At 39.4% G+C, this 18,073-nt stretch overlaps 1 protein-coding gene across 1 annotated transcript; it reads right to left on the reverse strand.

Annotated features, from left to right (window-relative positions):
* Positions 1-1,326: 1,326 nt before the first annotated feature.
* Positions 1,327-17,921, reverse strand: LOC119067667. Its single transcript, XM_037170772.1, has 10 exons — positions 17,345-17,921; positions 7,252-10,489; positions 6,941-7,186; positions 6,652-6,775; positions 6,376-6,585; positions 6,204-6,307; positions 6,035-6,118; positions 5,731-5,961; positions 5,141-5,664; positions 1,327-5,081 (listed from the first exon to the last, which is right to left on the reverse strand). Exons 2-10 carry the CDS (start codon positions 10,456-10,458, stop codon positions 4,946-4,948), a joined length of 4,866 nt encoding a protein of 1,621 aa, XP_037026667.1. The 5' UTR covers positions 10,459-10,489; positions 17,345-17,921; the 3' UTR covers positions 1,327-4,945.
* Positions 17,922-18,073: the final 152 nt, after the last annotated feature.

The following is an 18,073-nucleotide window of genomic DNA, read 5'->3' on the forward strand; positions in this document are numbered from 1 at the left end:
AACAAATAATTATTATTTGCCTGGTGTTGATATGCTCATGGTTGCTTTGCAATTTTGAATGTCAATCCACCTCGCAACTACCATAACTACCAAAGCTACCGACTACCAAATTTCCGATTTATAAATAGCCGAGCATGTAGAATAATTTCGTCAGTCGGTGCGTAGTTCTCGAATAGTAAACATCTCTTCCCCAAAAATTACGTTTGGTAGTCAATTATAGCCTTGGTAGTCCAACTACCAACTACCAAATTTTCGAATTGCAATGTTAACTGTGAGCTATTGGTGATCAGATAACAAATAATTATTATTTGCCTGGTGTTGGTATGCTCACGGTAGCTTTGCAATTTTGAATGTCAATCCAGCTCGGAACTACCAACTACCACAGCTACCGACTACCAAATTTCCGATTTATAAATAGGCGAGCATGTAGAATAATTTCGTCGGTCGGTGCGTTGCGTAGTTCTCGAATAGTAAACATCTCTTCCCCAAAAATTACGTTTGATAGTCAATTATAGCCTTGGTAGTCCAACTACCAACTACCAAATTTTCGAATTGCAATGTTAACTGTGAGCTATCGGTGATCAGATAACAAATAACTATTATTTGCCTGGTGTTGATATGCTCATGGTGGCTTTGCAATTTTGAATGTCAATCCAGCTCGAAACTACCAACTACCAAAAATACCAACTACAGACTGAGAGCTACCAAAACTACCAAATTTGTGGAACAGACAGACGGACAGACAGACAGACAAACCGGCCATAATAGGGTATTTTTTCTAGAAGAAAAAAGACCTAATCAGCCCGAACCACTGGGCCGTTTCTGAGAACGAGTGGATATGACTACCGTCAGCAGTCAGAGACAGCCTAAGCACATATTTTAATGGGGATCGGTAGAGGGAGCAATTCTAAGATCTACTGTGTAAAAAATATTTCATTCGGTCATCTGATCTCGGAGCAATAACAGTTGAAAGTCAAAATTTCAGCATTTTCGAAGAGTGATAAATCCTTGACAAAGTGACCGAGACAGCCAGTTAATATTGATTCTAGACGCGGTTAATAAGCGCTTACGAATGGCAACAAAAAGTTTTTGAAAGCGGTCTTTTATGTTCCATTTTCAGAAAGGTAACGTGAAAGCGTCTTGTTCGATACCATAGACATTCTCTTCGATTTTTTAGTGCTTTGAAAGAGATTTATTGCGTATTTACTTACCTGTAGTAACTACAGTCGTTTTCAAGGAATCAGAATTCTTTGCCTATTCGTCATATTTTAGCGTTTCTTCACAATTTGGTGAATCATTCAGGCGGCTGACCAACAGAGAGAATTGTTTCTTTAAATTTCTTTATTATTTAATCAATATAGCAATGGCTGTAAATATAATGTTTGTCTATGTTTTTTTTAAAAATTGTGTAAAATACAATAAAATTTTCGATAAAAAAAATTCAACATCCCATCGACCTATAAAATAATTTCTTTTCTTTTTTATTACAAAAAAACGAATTTTCATTTGATATCAAAAAAATGTTTTGCATAAAATTAAACTAAAAGTTAAACGAAAATGGATAATGTAACGTGTAATAAACGCACGAAATTTTGAATTTGCTTGAATTTGACTTAAATAAAAATTATTCAATCGATTCGAGTACATAAACACACCCGTTACATTTATTATATGGATTTCAATATTCGAAGCAAATTCCTCTAACATTTTTGTCTTTCTATCTGTTCAAGAGACAGAGAGTTGGATACTAATAATTTCGAGAGTCAAACATTCGGTGCATACACGAGCTACTGTTGTGATTATGATTCAAGTTCTTATTGAGGCCAAACTTGAATCATAAGTTATGAACAATGGATCCTTTGCAAATATCTAGCCTACATTTAGGCGGAAAAATATCGGTTTTTTTAACTTAAGCTCTGTTTAATGTACGGAACAAGAGTAAAATATTTTTTTTGAAATTTTTCTTCGTAGCGAATTCAAGCGAAAGACTGAAAAGGTCACGGAAATTCTTTTGAACAACAGTCGACCGAAATCGGATGCATTTTCCAGTGGAAAAGAGGTTCGACCTAGAAGCCAAAACCACTTCCAAAAATACAGAAATTTCTCAGTTACACGAGCATGAACGTTTCGTGTACACCGAGAAATGTCTGTAAGAAAAATGAAAGTTTTCAGTCTCTTTTCTGACGAAAACTTCAACTGCATATATATCAGTGTGGATGCATTTCAAACCCAATTAGACCATATTTATCCCGGAAGTACATGCAATTACCTTTCCAATGACACCCCACACGACCCTGTACGGCTCGTGTGACTGGAGAAATTTTTGTAAGAAAAGTGCATGTTTTCGGTTTTTGATCATCTCAAATGCCTTGCCGACCATATCCTTTGTACTGTAATTCAATGACGTGATGATAATCGAACGAGCAAATTCTCACCGAGTGTCAGTTGTAGTGTACAATGAATTGTTCATGCTTGTTAGAGCTTCTAAATTTTATTAGACAGTAGACAAAAATGTGAACCAAAGCGACAACACCAATTTTCTATTGAGTGTAACAATGAATGGAAACGACAACAAAAACTGCTGAAATCAGGTTAGAATTGAGAACCTCAATTTGAGGTTGCTAATTCTTAGATGGAAACTATCGTCAATTTTATTGGTCAACTACCGAGGGCCAACTATCCATGTCTATTCTTCTTCTTCTTCTTTAGCCTGTTTGTATCCACTGCTGGATGTAGGCCTCCCCTAAATTTTTCCATGTTGTACGATCCATTGCCACTTGTTGCCAGTTCGTGTGTCCATATGTACCTTTGATGTATTTCTTTATTCCGTTTGTCCATCTCTCTGGTGGTCTTCCGACAGGTCTTGTTGTGGGGGGTCTCCAGTCCATGATGGCTTTGGTCCAACGGTCATCTGTCCTTCTTGCAATATGTCCTGCCCAACTCCACTTTAGAGACGCAATTCTTTCCATGACATCAACGACTTTTGTTTGTTGGCGAATCCATTGCAGTGCCGGACTGGTCCTATGGGCGTTCGGGCGATTCCCAAAGGGCCTTTTGATTTTTGTATGGATAAATGACAACGAAGGGCCTTTTGAAAAATTTCTCCATACAACGCCCGAAGGGCTTTTTTGAGCCAGTCCGGCACTGATCCATTAGTTTGTCATTTTGTCTCTGAGTGTAATTCCAAGCATACTTCGTTCCATGGCTCTTTGTGCCACTCTCAACTTATTTTCAGATGCTTTGGTTAATGTTAACGTTTCTGCTCCATATGTCAACACTGGAAGGACACACCTATCGAAAACTTTCCGTTTTAGACTATTATTCATTTTGCTTTTGAAAATCAGGCTGAGTTTCCCGAAAGCTGCCCATCCAAGACCAATTCTACGCTTGATTTCTGCAGTTTGGTTGTCTAGACGTAATTTCAGTTTGTGACCAAGGTATACATAGCTGTCGACTCTTTCAATAACTGTATCTCCAATTTTTATTTGTCTGTCGTCGTCAATGTTTGTCATGATTTTCGTTTTAGATAAGTTCATCTTGAGACCAACTTTGTTAGCCTCTTCATTTAACTCTTCTAACATGACTTGTGCTTGGTATAGATTTAGGGCGACTAGGACAATGTCATCTGCGAAACGGAGATGACTAAGGAATTCTCCTTTTATGTCAATTCCCTTTTTGCTCCAGTCTAATTTCTTGAAAACACTTTCCAGGACTGATGTGAACAGTTTCGGTGAGATGGTGTCACCCTGTCTTACACCTCGACCTAGCCTGAATTTCGTCGTGTTCTCATGAAGTTTAATACATGACGTAGCATTTTCGTACACATATTGGAGCACCTTGGAGTACCTTGAGTCCACTCTACATTCGTCCAATGAGTCCCATATCGACCATGTTTCAACTGAATCAAAAGCTTTTTCGAAGTCAATGAATATCAAGACAATCAAGGCAATGAGATCAGATCTAAGGAAATATAACGTCCAACTGGCTCAAAATACGATTCAAGCGAATTGCAACATGAAAGTCTTACGATCCAAACTGATGAATGTGAAGAAAGAAATCTTCAAATTACGAGACAAAACAGGAACGATTCAATCGGACCGAAATACGATATTAGATATCGCCAAAGAATATTATGAAGATTTGTTTTCATCGAAACGTCCCAACCCGAATTCTACGACAGAAGAAGACAGACCAGTCGTTAGGAACGTAGGATCAGAAGATCTGCCTGACATACTTGTTGAAGAAGTAAAGGCTGCAGTCAACGAAATGAAAAACAAAAAGTCACCTGGTGAAGATGGTGTTCCCATCGAAGCCATTAAACTAGGTGGAGACTCCCTATTAAGTGCAATAACGGCTTTGTTCAATCAGTGCCTCCAATGGGAAAAAATCCCGGAAGCATGGGAAAATGCAGAGATCACATTACTGCACAAAAAAGGGGACATAACAAAGCTAGAAAATTACCGGCCCATAAGTCTTTTATCAACACTGTACAAGCTATTCATGAAAATCATCACAAAAAGGAACACGAAAAAGTTCGACTTCTACCAACCAGTCGAACAAGGTGGATTTAGATCAGGTTTCAGCACGAACGATCATTTACAAGTGATGAGAACGTGTCTATGAAGAAGAAAGTCTCACCGAAAAATTTCCTTCTGTTGAGTCATCACTAATTCGAAAACATTGTTGGGTTAACCGGAACCCCCTGAAGAAGTTGGGAAAGTAGTTGCAACAAAAACGTATCTAACCTTGGCTGCAGTGTTGCCAGACTCCGTTTTTTTTTTGCACCTACTTCAAGAGGCTTTAACCGGACCTCAAATTCGACCTGAAGTTCCAGTAATTTTCAAAAATTTAATCTCTCGCCTACAATTCGATGCTTGACTCTCGACCGGTAAAATAACTGTCCTGCCACCATAAATCGTCCGGCACTCATCGCATCGATTCCCCACTATTCGATTACGATCTCTGGATTTGGCATAATATTATCACCATGCAAACTATGCAAAATGCTTGAATACCAGACCAGCGAGTCGTTGGAGTTCGTACCGGCAATGACATGACCGATGTACGGTGAATCTCTTGTTCTGCAAAAATGAATTTAAAATTGGTTCAATGGAATATCAAACGGGATGAGTCCGCTTACCTCATGATATTTGTGTTCGGATCCGTTTCGATCAGGGTGATGGCCCATCGCAATTGGAAGTCACGTTTCTTTTCACAGCCAATGTAAGCAGTTGCATGTCTCAAATTAATTTCCTTAACCTTAATCACCGCACTCTTTTCCTTCTTCATCACCGTGATCTGGTCGCCGACCAGTTCCAGCGTGTACGACTTGAACGATTTGCTTTTGCAATCGGCAAATTTCAATTCTTTGTTCGGCGAGACACTTGGCAGATTTTTCAATGCTCGTTCGACGTCTCTCAGAAACTTCATCGGTCGTAGCCGAAGAAAATTGTCCTTTCGATCGGCTTCCGGCCAGTAGGACCACTTCAGCACAACGTCGAACAGTTTTTCGGAATAATGTAATGGCCGCTGCAGTGCACCGTTCAGTATGATTTCGCTCAATGTGATGGCAAACGGAGCTCGGTTCATTTTCGATGCCAATTCCTTGCACACTTCGTAGACAGTCTTTGTGGGTGTCAGCGTTACGTTGACTTGTGGCTTTTCCTAATTATTTGTCGTCGATAAAAATGGTGTTCGAGCGGCAAGAATTTCATTTGTTTCTGTACAAACCTCGGTCTCGTTGTCTGGATCTTCATCCAGTGTAATCCACACCTTTAAATCGCCGGAATGTTTTACCGAATCGGAGAGATTTTCAGCCGCTGCATGATACTTCTGTAGAACTGACAGCATTATCTGTTCCTTTGCCAGTTCGTCGCTGGTCAAATGATACAAATTCTTGTACAGGCAGATCAATTCGATGATGACATCAGCTTCCTTTTGGGAATATTGCATTTCGGTGTTCTGTTGGATTGGGACGCAATTAGACCGATAGCGAGTGAGAAAATGGTTTAGAGTGGTCGGTCAGTGTACTCACCTTATCTTGCAGAAGCGTCGGTCCCCATATAATCGCCAGATTGTCGACTCCCATTTTGTTTCGGATCTTTTGCGATTGGATGAACTGTGAAGTGAGCCGACGACATGAAATTAGAAAATTTACGTTACGCGAGACGTAGAAAGAAGCAAGGAAGGGTCTTTCTCATCACCTGCAAATGTCCGATCAATTTCTTCAAAGTGTGGTACTCGATCGTCGGTAGACGGGATAGAAGTTCCTTGTAAGCCTTGATTTTCTCTGCCTTCGTTCTCATTTCTGCAAATGGAAAAAGTTTAAATTTTTCGACTCGTTGTTACCGAGTTCGGCATCTTCTCCCCACCTACCTGTTACACTAATAAAACTGGCCGAATATTTTCCCAGCAATCGTTCCGGCAAATCTCTCATGAATCGTTTCAACACATTCGACACATCGTGCTCATTGTACTCGGTCCGGGTGATTTGTACACTGAATGCGTCTGTTCGGAACAGTTTCAGCAGTTTGTTGATTGAATTCTCCGAGCCAGACTTTCGGTATATGCCTTCGGACATCGAGCCTGCAATTTGCATTCAAATTGAAATTTTGTTTGGATTTTACGGATGTTACGGCAGGGATAGCATACCTTGCGCATAAATGAAATTGATGCATTTGTCCACAATGACCGGCACATCGTCTTTCGTAAGTTGTTGTTCCTTCAACGATGGACCGTTGTTGTGTGCTACTTCTTTGATAATGTGGCGCCATACCTATAGAACACAATCAAATATACAATCAGTTTCCGGTCACAGAAAAGCATCGGGCATCGATAGGTCACAAAGTTAGTCGATTACTTTGCTGCTTGAGGTTCACGAGTATCTCACTTCCTTCACAGACTTCCTAGAATTTAAATTTGATTCGCTAGCCTAATTTACCTTGGTCTCGCGAGGTGATGCCATTATCATGTACATCGAAAACGGTGGACAATCAATCATCAGCATGGGTCCCGCTTCAATGTGCAAGTTTTTGATGGAATCATCGCTGTCTTTAAGTACCAAACACCGTGCCTTGCGTAAGTCCATACATTCCAGATTCATGTCCGCATTCGAGTAGAATACCAACTTTCGTTTATGCTTCTGCAAGAGAATCCATGCACCGGACCACTGTGATGTTATGGAATTCTATGCAAAACGAGAAGTTGCCGTGTTGAAACTGACATTCATGATTGTTCCGACTTTGTCCTTACCTTAAGATAACACCATCCTGCGCGGTAGAATTTGCAAGTGTATCCCGTCGGGAAAACGTCTGTCATGCTGTCCAACAATTTTTGCATCCAGACATACCGTTCCGATTCCTTGCCAACGCCGTACAGATGACACACTCGAATGCTTTTCGCATTACCCGAATCCGAATTCGACATGACAACATTCGGATTCGACATACTGAACGACTGGCCTTTGGGAACCGATGTGGTTATTTCGAAACAGTGAACGTCCATCGAATTGTTCGTAAACTTGTGCGTGCTGACACATTGCACGGTTGTTATGTGCTCAAGTGGAAAGTTCTCTTTTGCCGTTTTCAATTCCTTGTCGAAATAGGCTTGGAACTTTCGCTCCCGGATGTACGCCTTGCGGAAGTGCTGTTCCTTCAATATATCGTCGACGACTCCAGATGGAAGGCGAATCAGATGCCCTTCATGTAGAATTAGTCGGCTGGTTAGTGGAGGCTTCGGAATCATTTCAATTAGAGTTTTCACGTCATTTTTCGAGCCCTTGAAGCTGGGCTTCCGTTTGATGCTTAAGTTTTCCATTTTGTTTAAAACATTCGAGAACATCGACTTCATTGATGACTTCTGTGCCGACTTCTCACCACTTTGACCTTCACCAACGGCTTCGCTATACGATGGGGGATCATATGGCGGTTTTTCATCTTTCACATGTGGTGCAGGTGGTTTGAGTACATTTTTTATGACTTTTTCCGATGACTTTTCCTCTCGTTTCTTCCTTGGCACGATGACTTGATTGTTGGATGTGCTCGGTGCTGGAGCTGATGCGGCACCTTCTGACTCCTCGTCATTGATAAACCAATTTGATTGAGACGGTGTTGGTCGACTCAAATCAACGGAGGAAGGTACTGGCGTTTCTTCGTCACACTTTGCTAAAAATGGCGCAACAGCCGTATCTTCATCTAGCATGTTTTCCATGCTGTCTGCTCTGAGACTCATGTTCTGATGAATAATTACTGACGGACGGTTTTGAGTATCGGCAGTGTTTGACTTGGTCAGTTTTGGTGACGATATTGGCACATTTAAAGAATCTTGACGTTTCGGTGGTTGTGGCACTGCGCTGCTACTGTGCACTTCTTCATCATCATCCGTCAAATCAGAACTATCGGCATCGTGATCATCATTGCTGTTATTATCAACCGGACCATAAGTTCCTTCGCCCAGAAGAGTCTCTAGCAGTAGCAGCTCATTGCTTCGATTTGCAAATATTTCGTCCACCGTTGACACTATGAGTGGATCAAATTCACGAATCACATCACTACTGGATTCCTCGTCTATTGTTTTCGGATGTGTCGTCCTTTTCCGGGGAACGCTTTGAGGCTTCAACAGCGTTCCATCCGTCGACTCCATATCACAGATCATGCCATAAAGTGGTTCCATCACATCGCAATTCACATCATTGGCATAGATTGGTTCCGGCGAACTGTTTCGATCGTCGTCATTATTCACATCGTAGAAGGACCATGAATCGCTTTTCATTGGATTTTCGTCGACTGATTTAGCGGATCGTACTTTTTCGCTAAGGTCATGCGAAACATCGCGCGAAAACACTCTCGGTAGTCGTTCCAAGGGGTTCCTGGCCGACACGACAAATTCATCCGAATCTATTGTAGCCCTGGTCGAAATGTTGTCGAGTTGACGCGGTGGTTTCGAACGAATCTCCGTGGTTTCGTAGTCCTTCCGACGTTTTGTACGAGTTGGTGCCCGTACTGGCGAGTCGCTGTCCGTGCTACTGGAAATATTTGATTTTATCAATTTTCCATAGACACCGTCGGATGAATTGTTCAACACCGGCGGCGGAAAATTTGGACATGGAAGATCATCGGTGATTGGCGACAAGGATGGATATAAGGAGCTACTCGATGCGACATTTTCACTTAGATTTGTTTCGCTCTTATTTTTGATTCGTATCGCTGGAAGTGGACTCTGCTCCAATAGTCGACTGGATGTGAGACTCTGAGTTAAATTCGAATTCCGGATGAAAGGGTCTGATTGGGTACTGACGGCTGCCGGACTTGATGATTGCTCTCTAGATAGATGAGCTTCTTGGCTCTCCTCATATGTTGGTAGAAATGAGTCGTCATGGAATTCGGATACGCACGACCTTGCCGGTTTCGGAATCTCATAGGATGATTCAGCTGTGGCTAAATTGTACGAATTGTTTGACTTAGTTTTGAGGGGACTGTGAAATGTGATCGAATTGAAAATTGGATCGTTTGGCGGCACCGTTTGCGGTCGATCTGGTGAAAACTGTGGCATTTTCGGTTCATGTCGTCCCAGCGAAAAATTGTCGCCCAATTTCATGCGAACATTTTTGAGCTTCGACGTTGCTGTTTTGGTCGTTTCGCTTAACTTTTCTCGGGAAGACTTTTGGATTTTGTCGAATTTATGTCTTGCCTCCTTCGTCTTTATGTTGACCCGTTCAGATATTGATTCGGATAGAAGCTTTGACGTAGCGCTTATCGATTTGAGAAGAGCTCCAGGCGACGGATTGTTATATTTCGGCGATGTTTCCGATGAGTTGGTGCTGTTAGTTGAATTCATTGAAGTGGTGGAAGTTGATTTAACTAGAGAGGGTTTCGTCACAAAGTCCACATCATCCACGGCACTTGATGTAACACTTCTCCGTCGTCTTTCTGGTTTGATAACCTCCTTTTGTGGAGTTTTCACCTCAACATTCTCCGGTGGAAGCGGTGCCTTTCTAGCAACGTTTTGTGTCTTACTCACAGCGCCGGACGATGTTTCCTTTAAATAGAAATTCGTAGCACCACTGCACGACTCGATCGCATTCTCGTAGACTTGTTCATGGACCATGCGTCGCGGTGCGGGAATCGGTTTCGGTGGATTTTCATTTAAATTGCTAAGTTTGTTCGACTCTTCCGAACTTTTTGTGTTATTCTTGATGTTGTTGTTTAAATTATTCATTTCGCTGATCACATTCCGGTACGGTTCTGCCTTATTCACCGATGGAAGTATGAACGTTTTGTCTTGGACTTTTGGCTTGACGCTATTCTGAAGATTGTCGGCGTTGATGTTGATCGATTTGTTGATAAGATCGATCGACACATTTTCGTAGGATGTTTTCGACGCGTCTGCCGTTGACTGCGAATTGTTGCGAGGTTTTGGAACTGGAACGGTGTTTTGATTGGTTTTATCCATTTTGTCCATAATTGCAGCAGATCAATGGCCAGTTAGAAAGCTGGAAGAAGAAATACGAGAAAATCAATTTCGTTACAAGCTGCGAAGGAGGCAGGAGGCTGCGAGAAACTGCATTTTCTGTTAAAAAAAAAATTTTGCCAAATAAATCAATTCAGAATTAACTACAAGCGCAACAACAAACATCACAATGAAAATGATGAGCAAACATCTTTGATGCATTGAGCTTAGCTCGTTCGCAACTCGGATGGGGGCTGTCCATAAATTACATCCACGAAAAAGTTCTAATTTTTTACTATACCCCTCAACACCAGGCATGAGCGCCGCCGAAAATAAGCCGCCGATCAAGCCGCCGCCGGCCATTTTTGAGCAAGCCGCGCCGCAGCCGAGCCGGTGCCAAAAACACGGCTCAAGCCGGCTTGAAACGGCTGGAAAATGAAATAAATATTTCGAAAGGTGAATGGGTGAAATAATTTTGAAAACCGAGATTCCTGTTGATCCTAAGCAGCTCAAGTACTTTTTGAATTTTTTTTACAAAATTAAGAAAATTTTGAAAATTTTCTTGAATTTTCATGAATTTTCCAGAATGGTATATTACGTCCTCGCTTCTAAGTTTGTTGTTTGGGCAAGTATGACCTTTGCGGAACGAGCCGAAACCGCACAATCAGTTAATTCACAAATTTGAGAAAACTTTATCGATCTTTGCGAATTTTCTCGATTTTTTTTCTTTTCAATTTTTACTTGATTTTCGTGAGCTTTCGATTTCTTCTCGAAAACCATTTTCTTAATGAGTTAAATGAGTGTACCGGAGCATGATTTTCCATTTAGTTCAAGTTTTGAGGCAATAAAACTTGACGTGTTAGTGAACCTTAGACTTAGAGACTTGCTTGTAACAAGACCAGTTCCACTTGCACTTTGAACAACCTAATCTACCTACATTTTCGCTTTCCGTACAATTTCATTTTCATGCCTACTAGTTCATTTTCCATGAATTTATCTAAACGTTTTTATTTTGAAAAAAATTTAAAAAGAAACCTCCAGCCGAGCCGTTTTAAGCCGGCTCAAGCCGATTTTTTCGCCACCGCCGAGAAATTTTTTTCGGCTAGCCGCCGCCGAGGTTTTTCCGTCGGCGCTCATGCCTGCTCAACACTCGCGTGAAGTAGCTGCAGAAGTAATTATAAAATTCGTAAAGGGAAAATGTTTTTTCAACATCTTTTGGAACTACTTCAACAGGCTGGTAGCCACCTGAAGTAGTCTTAAAATTCCAACCCCTCGCTGGATACCTCTTTCTCTATACACAATTCGTCAAATTTAAATTATTCCCTCTAATTCCTTAACTCGAACGTCATTTATGAACTGCCCCATAAACTCATAACAAAAACAGTCTCCGTTGACACAATATATGCGGTGTACTTAACTATATTTACAGGCTGAGTGAACGTTTGTTTTTTTTTTCTCAAACTTATTTTGTATGCAGCTCAACTGAAATGTGTTATTAAGAGCGAGCCATTGCAACTTTATTTGTTCGTAAATTCGATGCCAATGTTGGATTTTTGTCGTTTGTATTGGTTACACAACAATTATGGATAATAATGAAAGGCGGCGGGTAGCGATAATTTTGCCATATTTGGCATACGTAACGTTTCTGTTGATTAAATAGAGGTTCAAAGTTCGCTAGTATAAGTTCCGTCGTCAGAATTAAATGTTGTGAAACAGCCTTTTTCTGGAGACAAGTTATTAGAGAGTTTCATCGCTAATTTTTTTGAGGGGTGAGAATTCTGAGAAGCAGAGAGAAATGAATACAGCAAAAAATCTGGCAATTTGATACCGCTTTCAACGTTCTGTTTACGTACTCCTGACTGGGATTTATATTTTTTTCTTCATTTCTTATTGCTCTACTACAATGTTGTTCGCGTCACTGATTTTCATAGCAAAACGAGCCGTCAGAACAGTCGGAGTGTTTGCTGCGACTGAGCCCCGTACGAACCCGTACATCTATTGCGCACGTGACCCTAGTGCGTCTGTCACCCTAGTTGAAGTCAAATTATTATGAAATGTGTACATCTTACAAATTGCGCATAGCGCAATTACGAAGCCCCGTACGACGTTCCTTTCAAATGTAACACAAATTTCAAGTTGACCTAAAATTTCAATTTATTGAGAGGCCTAAGGCCTAGTTACGGCCTTAGTCCAACGACCCAAATTTAATTTTTTTTCAACATCATTATATTCGGCCTTCGATTACCTTCCAAATGAAACAAAAATTAGGAAAATCGGACGAAATTTACTCGAGATTACACTTAGGGCCGTGTAGCGGGCTTAGTCCAAGGACCCAAATTTAATTTTTTTTTTCCAACAACATTTTATTTGGTGTTCGATTACCTTTCAAATGAAACAAAATTTAGGAAAATCGGATCAAATTTACTCGAGTTATATGCAAAACACACTTAGGGCCGTGGAGAGGCCTTAGTCCAAGGGCCCAAATTTTAATTTTTTTTTCAACAACATTCTATTCGATGTTCAATTACCTTTTAAATGAAACAAAAATTAGGAAAAACGGATGAAATTTACTCGAGTTATATGCAAAATACACTTAGGGCCGAGTAGCGGCCTTAGTCCAAGGACCCAAATTTAATTTTTTCTCAACAACATTCTATTCCTCGTTCGATTACTTTTCAAATGAAACAAAAATTAGGAAAATCGGATCAAATTTACTCGAGTTATATGCAAAATACACTTAGGGCCGAGGAGCGGCCTCAGTCCAAGGACCTAATTTTCAAACATTTTTCTCACCACATTCTATTCGGTATTCAATTACCTTTCATATAAGACAAAAATTAGCAAAATTGGATGAGATTTACTCGATTTATATGCAAAATACACTTAGGGCCGAGGAGCGGCCTCAGTCCAAGGACTCAAATTTAAAACATTCTTCGCCACATAATATTCGGGCTTCGATTACCTTTCAAATGAAACAAAAATCACGAAAAAAGGATGAAATTTACTCGAGTTCTATGTAAAATACACTTAGGGCCGAGTAGCCTTTCACTTCTAGGGCCGTAACTCACGGGCCATTCACCCGATTTTAATAAACTTTTTTTTCCTGGATCGGTATCAACATTACCTATCTTTTGCCGTTTCATTTACATTTCCAACGTTTTTTTTGCCGTAAATATCCCCAAAAGACCTTAAAGCACTTAGGCGGCCCTAACTCACGAAGGGCCGACCTAAATATGCCCATCTTCGAACTTAGCCTCACTATTTTGACTATCTTTCAGGGAAAAAAATTTTTTGAAATCGGATTTGATTTACTCAAGATATCGACGTGACGGACAGACGGACAGACAAAATTTTTATTGCGGATTCGTCATCTATGAACATAGGCAAACACTTTGCCCTTACCGTCTGCTTCGAATTCCATCAATTACACACGGCATCGTAATCCTATAAGCCCCTTTGTACTTCGTAGGGGGCTAAAAATGTGATTGTTGGAAGTCTTAGATTCCAAGGGTAAGAAAACAAATTCCAGATCTTCACAACCACAAGCAACCGTAAACGTCTAACCGCGAAATTTAAACGTCATTTTTCATTTCACCGCATATGTTGACTTACTAGGCCACCATATTGATAAGAAAATCATGGGATAATGTGATAGCACAGTTGATAGTTATCATGTGTGGTGACGAAACTTTACCAGTCACTGCATTTTCATTGTATATTGTTTTCGATTGAGAAACTGAAACATTGAGTTTTACTTTCGGCTTAGGTTGCATTTTATTTTTGCTATTTGCAATTGTCGCAATGACGGATGCATTTACACAATGCTGTAGATGCACTAATTTAGACAGAAATCTGTAATGTTCAGTTGTATCATGAACGAAAAAAATAAATAAAAAGAAAACAAAAAACCAACCGTCACATCCATCGTTTCATAATCAAATTTCGTTCAAATCCAATTAATCATTTTGCATAAAAAAAAACTCAAATCACAACTTGTTGAATGTTGATTACATTGCCGAGTGTGAATCATCGATGATTCTGAAAAAATATTCTTTTTGGAATTGTTTCAGCCCTAATTTAATATCCGCACGTCATCGAATAATGATAAAAAAAAGAAATATTCGGCAACGTTTTAATGCTCTAAATAATCGTTCATTTTTTTCCGGATCGATTGTCAATTAGCAAGAGCCCGGAAAACAATAGTCGGATATCGATAGTCAAACAATAATTTTTGTATCAACAATTACCGGGTAAATTATAGATAGCATTTGTACACATAACAACTGCCGGGGCCCATTCAGATTAAGTTTAATAAGACGATTACAATGAGGTAATTCCTACAACGACCTAGGTCAATGCGTCCTTCATAATCGGAAACAGTCGCAGTGTAATTTAAGCGGAACCATTCCCAGAAACCCAGAACCCAGAAAATTTCACAGGAAAACGCACCTATGTCCAAATCAAGGTCCAAATGCGCCTACGGCTTAGGATCAAATCGTCAAAATAAACATTATTTGGACATAAGTGCATGTCATTTTTTATGTGTTGATGCAACGATAAACCCAAATTCCCTCTTCGAGCTGATGCATAAGTTAACTTTACTTCATGGAGCCACAACTTTACCTAAAATTTTTGAATAAAATACCTTACTTGGAAATGGAGCAAATGATGGAAATGGTACTTCTGATGGGTTTACACAAGAAGGACCATTTCCATCATTTGGCCAATTAGTAAGCAATGTTCTATTATGCAATTCGGTGATGATATTTACAACGTAGCCCGTGTGCACTAGTGCGATAAAGGATTTGCGAGGGACGTCACACTACGATTATCTTCGATATTTATTCGATTTTCTTCATTGCATAAAACGTTGGATGCAACACGAATCGTATTCTGGTATAGTATCGCACACGATATCTTGCAAACCTGCATACGACTCTTGTTACATAAATAACTATTGACACACGACAAGCATATATCAACATTTTTACTATCGAATCTATTACTTCGTTTGATCAAAGTATTTGATTTCAAATCTTTTACTTCATTTTTTTAAACCTTTTTTTTGCTCTATATAAGACCGCATTGATCAGATCATATCGTTTATCCTTAGTGGCGTTGTCAATAACAGATGATAAATGAATACTGTTCCACTCGGAGTTTACATTAGGGCGTATCGAATTTTGAGAATTTTAAGGGTCGCGATAGCCTGTGTGCGGAAAACGTAGATCATTGAAAACTAAGTCCAGGCATATGGTTGATGGATCCGAAGGTGCCCGGGAAGAAGTCCCCCCGGACGACTTTAACTTTCAAATGGTCATAACTCGGAAAGTTGAGAGTATTTCTGAAAACAATGTTCTAGCAGGATGTAGAGCGTTAAAAACTCTACAAAACTGCCAAAGAAACCGATGGTCCAAAAGGTGTGTCTGTCGAGGTTTTCTAACATCGAAAGTTCGACATTTTGGTTTTTGACTTTTATTTCCTGAGAGACAAATTATTAACTTTAGCTTTTGGCATAACAGTAGCTGAACTCTTTTACAAAATATTTAAGAATTCGGTGTAGCACATTTTGTACTACAAAATCTGAGAAAGTGAAATTTGTGAGTAAAACAACAAATAATCGTTTTAATTAGTTATTTGACCCACGAACAGTAGTAAGAAGTCGATTTCGTTGCAAATACACATTTTTCGATATTTTTACAAAAGGTTGAACTTCGTGGTATACCGTGTCAATATAATGTGCTACATCGAGATCCCAAATATTTTATGTTATGGAATATTATGTGCACTTACTGGCCAAGGTTACCTCGACTCAGCAACACCGGTTACAGTGTCTGCACTGGCTTCGTGGGCGACGTGGGTACACTTAAAAAGTTCATTCATTAATGTTGAAAAAGTGGTTTCGGATGGATCGCCGACCGGGACAATGCCTAGTGTACTGGTAGTACTCGACCTCCTCTACAACCTCATGCCAAAAGCTAAACTTAATAATTTGTCTCTCAGGAAATAAAAGTCAAAAACGAAAATGTCGAACTTTCGATGTTAGAAAACCTCGACAGACACACCTTTTGGACCATCGGTTTCTTTGGCAGTTTTGTAGAGTTTTTGACGCTCTACATCCTGCTAGAACATTGTTTTCAGAAATACTCTCAACTTTCCGAGTTATGACCATTTGAAAGTTAAAGTCGTCCGGGTGGACTTCTTCCCGGGCACCTTCGGATCCATCAACCATATGCCTGGACTTAGTTTTCAATGATCTACGTTTTCCGCACACAGGCTATCGCGACCCTTAAAATTCTCAAAATTCGATACGCCCTAGTTTACATCCGAAGACACGATTTGTTCTAGTTAATAACCAACAGCAGAATACTGTAACAGAGTTTACCAATAAATTAACACAATCAATGTTGTGGCATGTATCGTAAATTGATGAAGCATATTCTATGAACAGCAAATATCAGCAGAATATGTACATAATACCATACTATACTGATCGTTGAGCCATCACAAACGAATTATGAGAGGAATTCACTACCAATAAAAGTGAATTTGAGTACAATCGTTCTCGGTACAAGCGATATATTTTATATATTGTTGTGTGACTCATAGAGAATATTAATACAAAATTATTCGTTCAACTGATAACGTTGATTGGAATGTATGGATGTGAGAAATGTTCTTACAAACAGATTGTTAAATTTAAGTTTGGATCCGCGGGTTAATAACTTCTGTTTGGGTCAATAATGTAATGAATAACATAGAGTTAGGTCTGCGTAAATAAAATGCGCAACCATCCGGCTAAAGAGGTTTTTTCTTTCTTTTTTTGTATTTGAAACGTTCGATAAGTTTAACAGAAAAAGAAATTCATTTTTGCAGAGCAAAAGTAAAATTAACTTACGAATCATGTTAGTTCCTGGTACTAAGTAAATTGCCGATGAATGTTCAACTGTTGACAGAATCACACTTTTGTCGTTTTTGTGGTTTTAGTAGAAAAAATTATTTTTTTTCGAAGACAAAGAACACTAGAAATTGTTAACAATAAATTGCGTACACTGATTAGACTATCCAGTTTATTAATAAATCACAAATTTAATCCACAAATCCTTAAGTCTTTGTTGGTGTCCTTATCACAATTTCATTCTTAACAGTTAACACTCAATAATGGTTTTAAGGTGTTGGTCGATCAAAACTTTTTTTTTCTTTCTCGTTCCCATTCATTTGCAGTTTTGTTTCTTAAAATTCACTTTCACTTTTACTGTTACATCCAGCCAAAATACAACATTTTTGGTTGATTTAGTCACGCATCGAAATCAATTAGTTTAACGTAAAACTTATTTTCGGATATGGTTGGCGATAATAACAAAACGTAAATGATCTTTTTCGTCTGAGTGAATTGAACTTGCGCGATATGAATCATAAGTTGGAGAGACGACCATTTTTTTTGTTGTTTCTTTTCGTTTGACATTTAAAACGTTGATTCTCAAACATTTTCAAAATTATTAAACTTAATGCGCGATATTCTATATAAGATATGCCATGCATACAACGTTACTGCATCCATACACACTCATGCCCATTATTTTATTGAATCACAAACGTGATTATGTGTCAAAATCATTGATAAAAT

The sequence above is a fragment of the Bradysia coprophila genome, assembly GCF_014529535.1.
Source record: "Bradysia coprophila strain Holo2 chromosome X unlocalized genomic scaffold, BU_Bcop_v1 contig_128, whole genome shotgun sequence".
Taxonomy (NCBI): Eukaryota; Metazoa; Arthropoda; class Insecta; order Diptera; family Sciaridae; genus Bradysia; species Bradysia coprophila.

Bases quoted from the DNA above. Each gene is read 5' to 3' on its own strand.
- LOC119067667 (XM_037170772.1), bottom strand. From the start codon at position 10,458: ATGGACAAAATGGATAAAACCAATCAAAACACCGTTCCAGTTCCAAAA. The intron at 6,308-6,375 runs GTAGGTGGGGAG...TTCCATTTGCAG, and splicing joins CAGTTTTATTAGTGTAACAG to AAATGAGAACGAAGGCAGAG. The intron at 6,119-6,203 runs GTGATGAGAAAG...CTCACTTCACAG, and splicing joins AATTGATCGGACATTTGCAG to TTCATCCAATCGCAAAAGAT.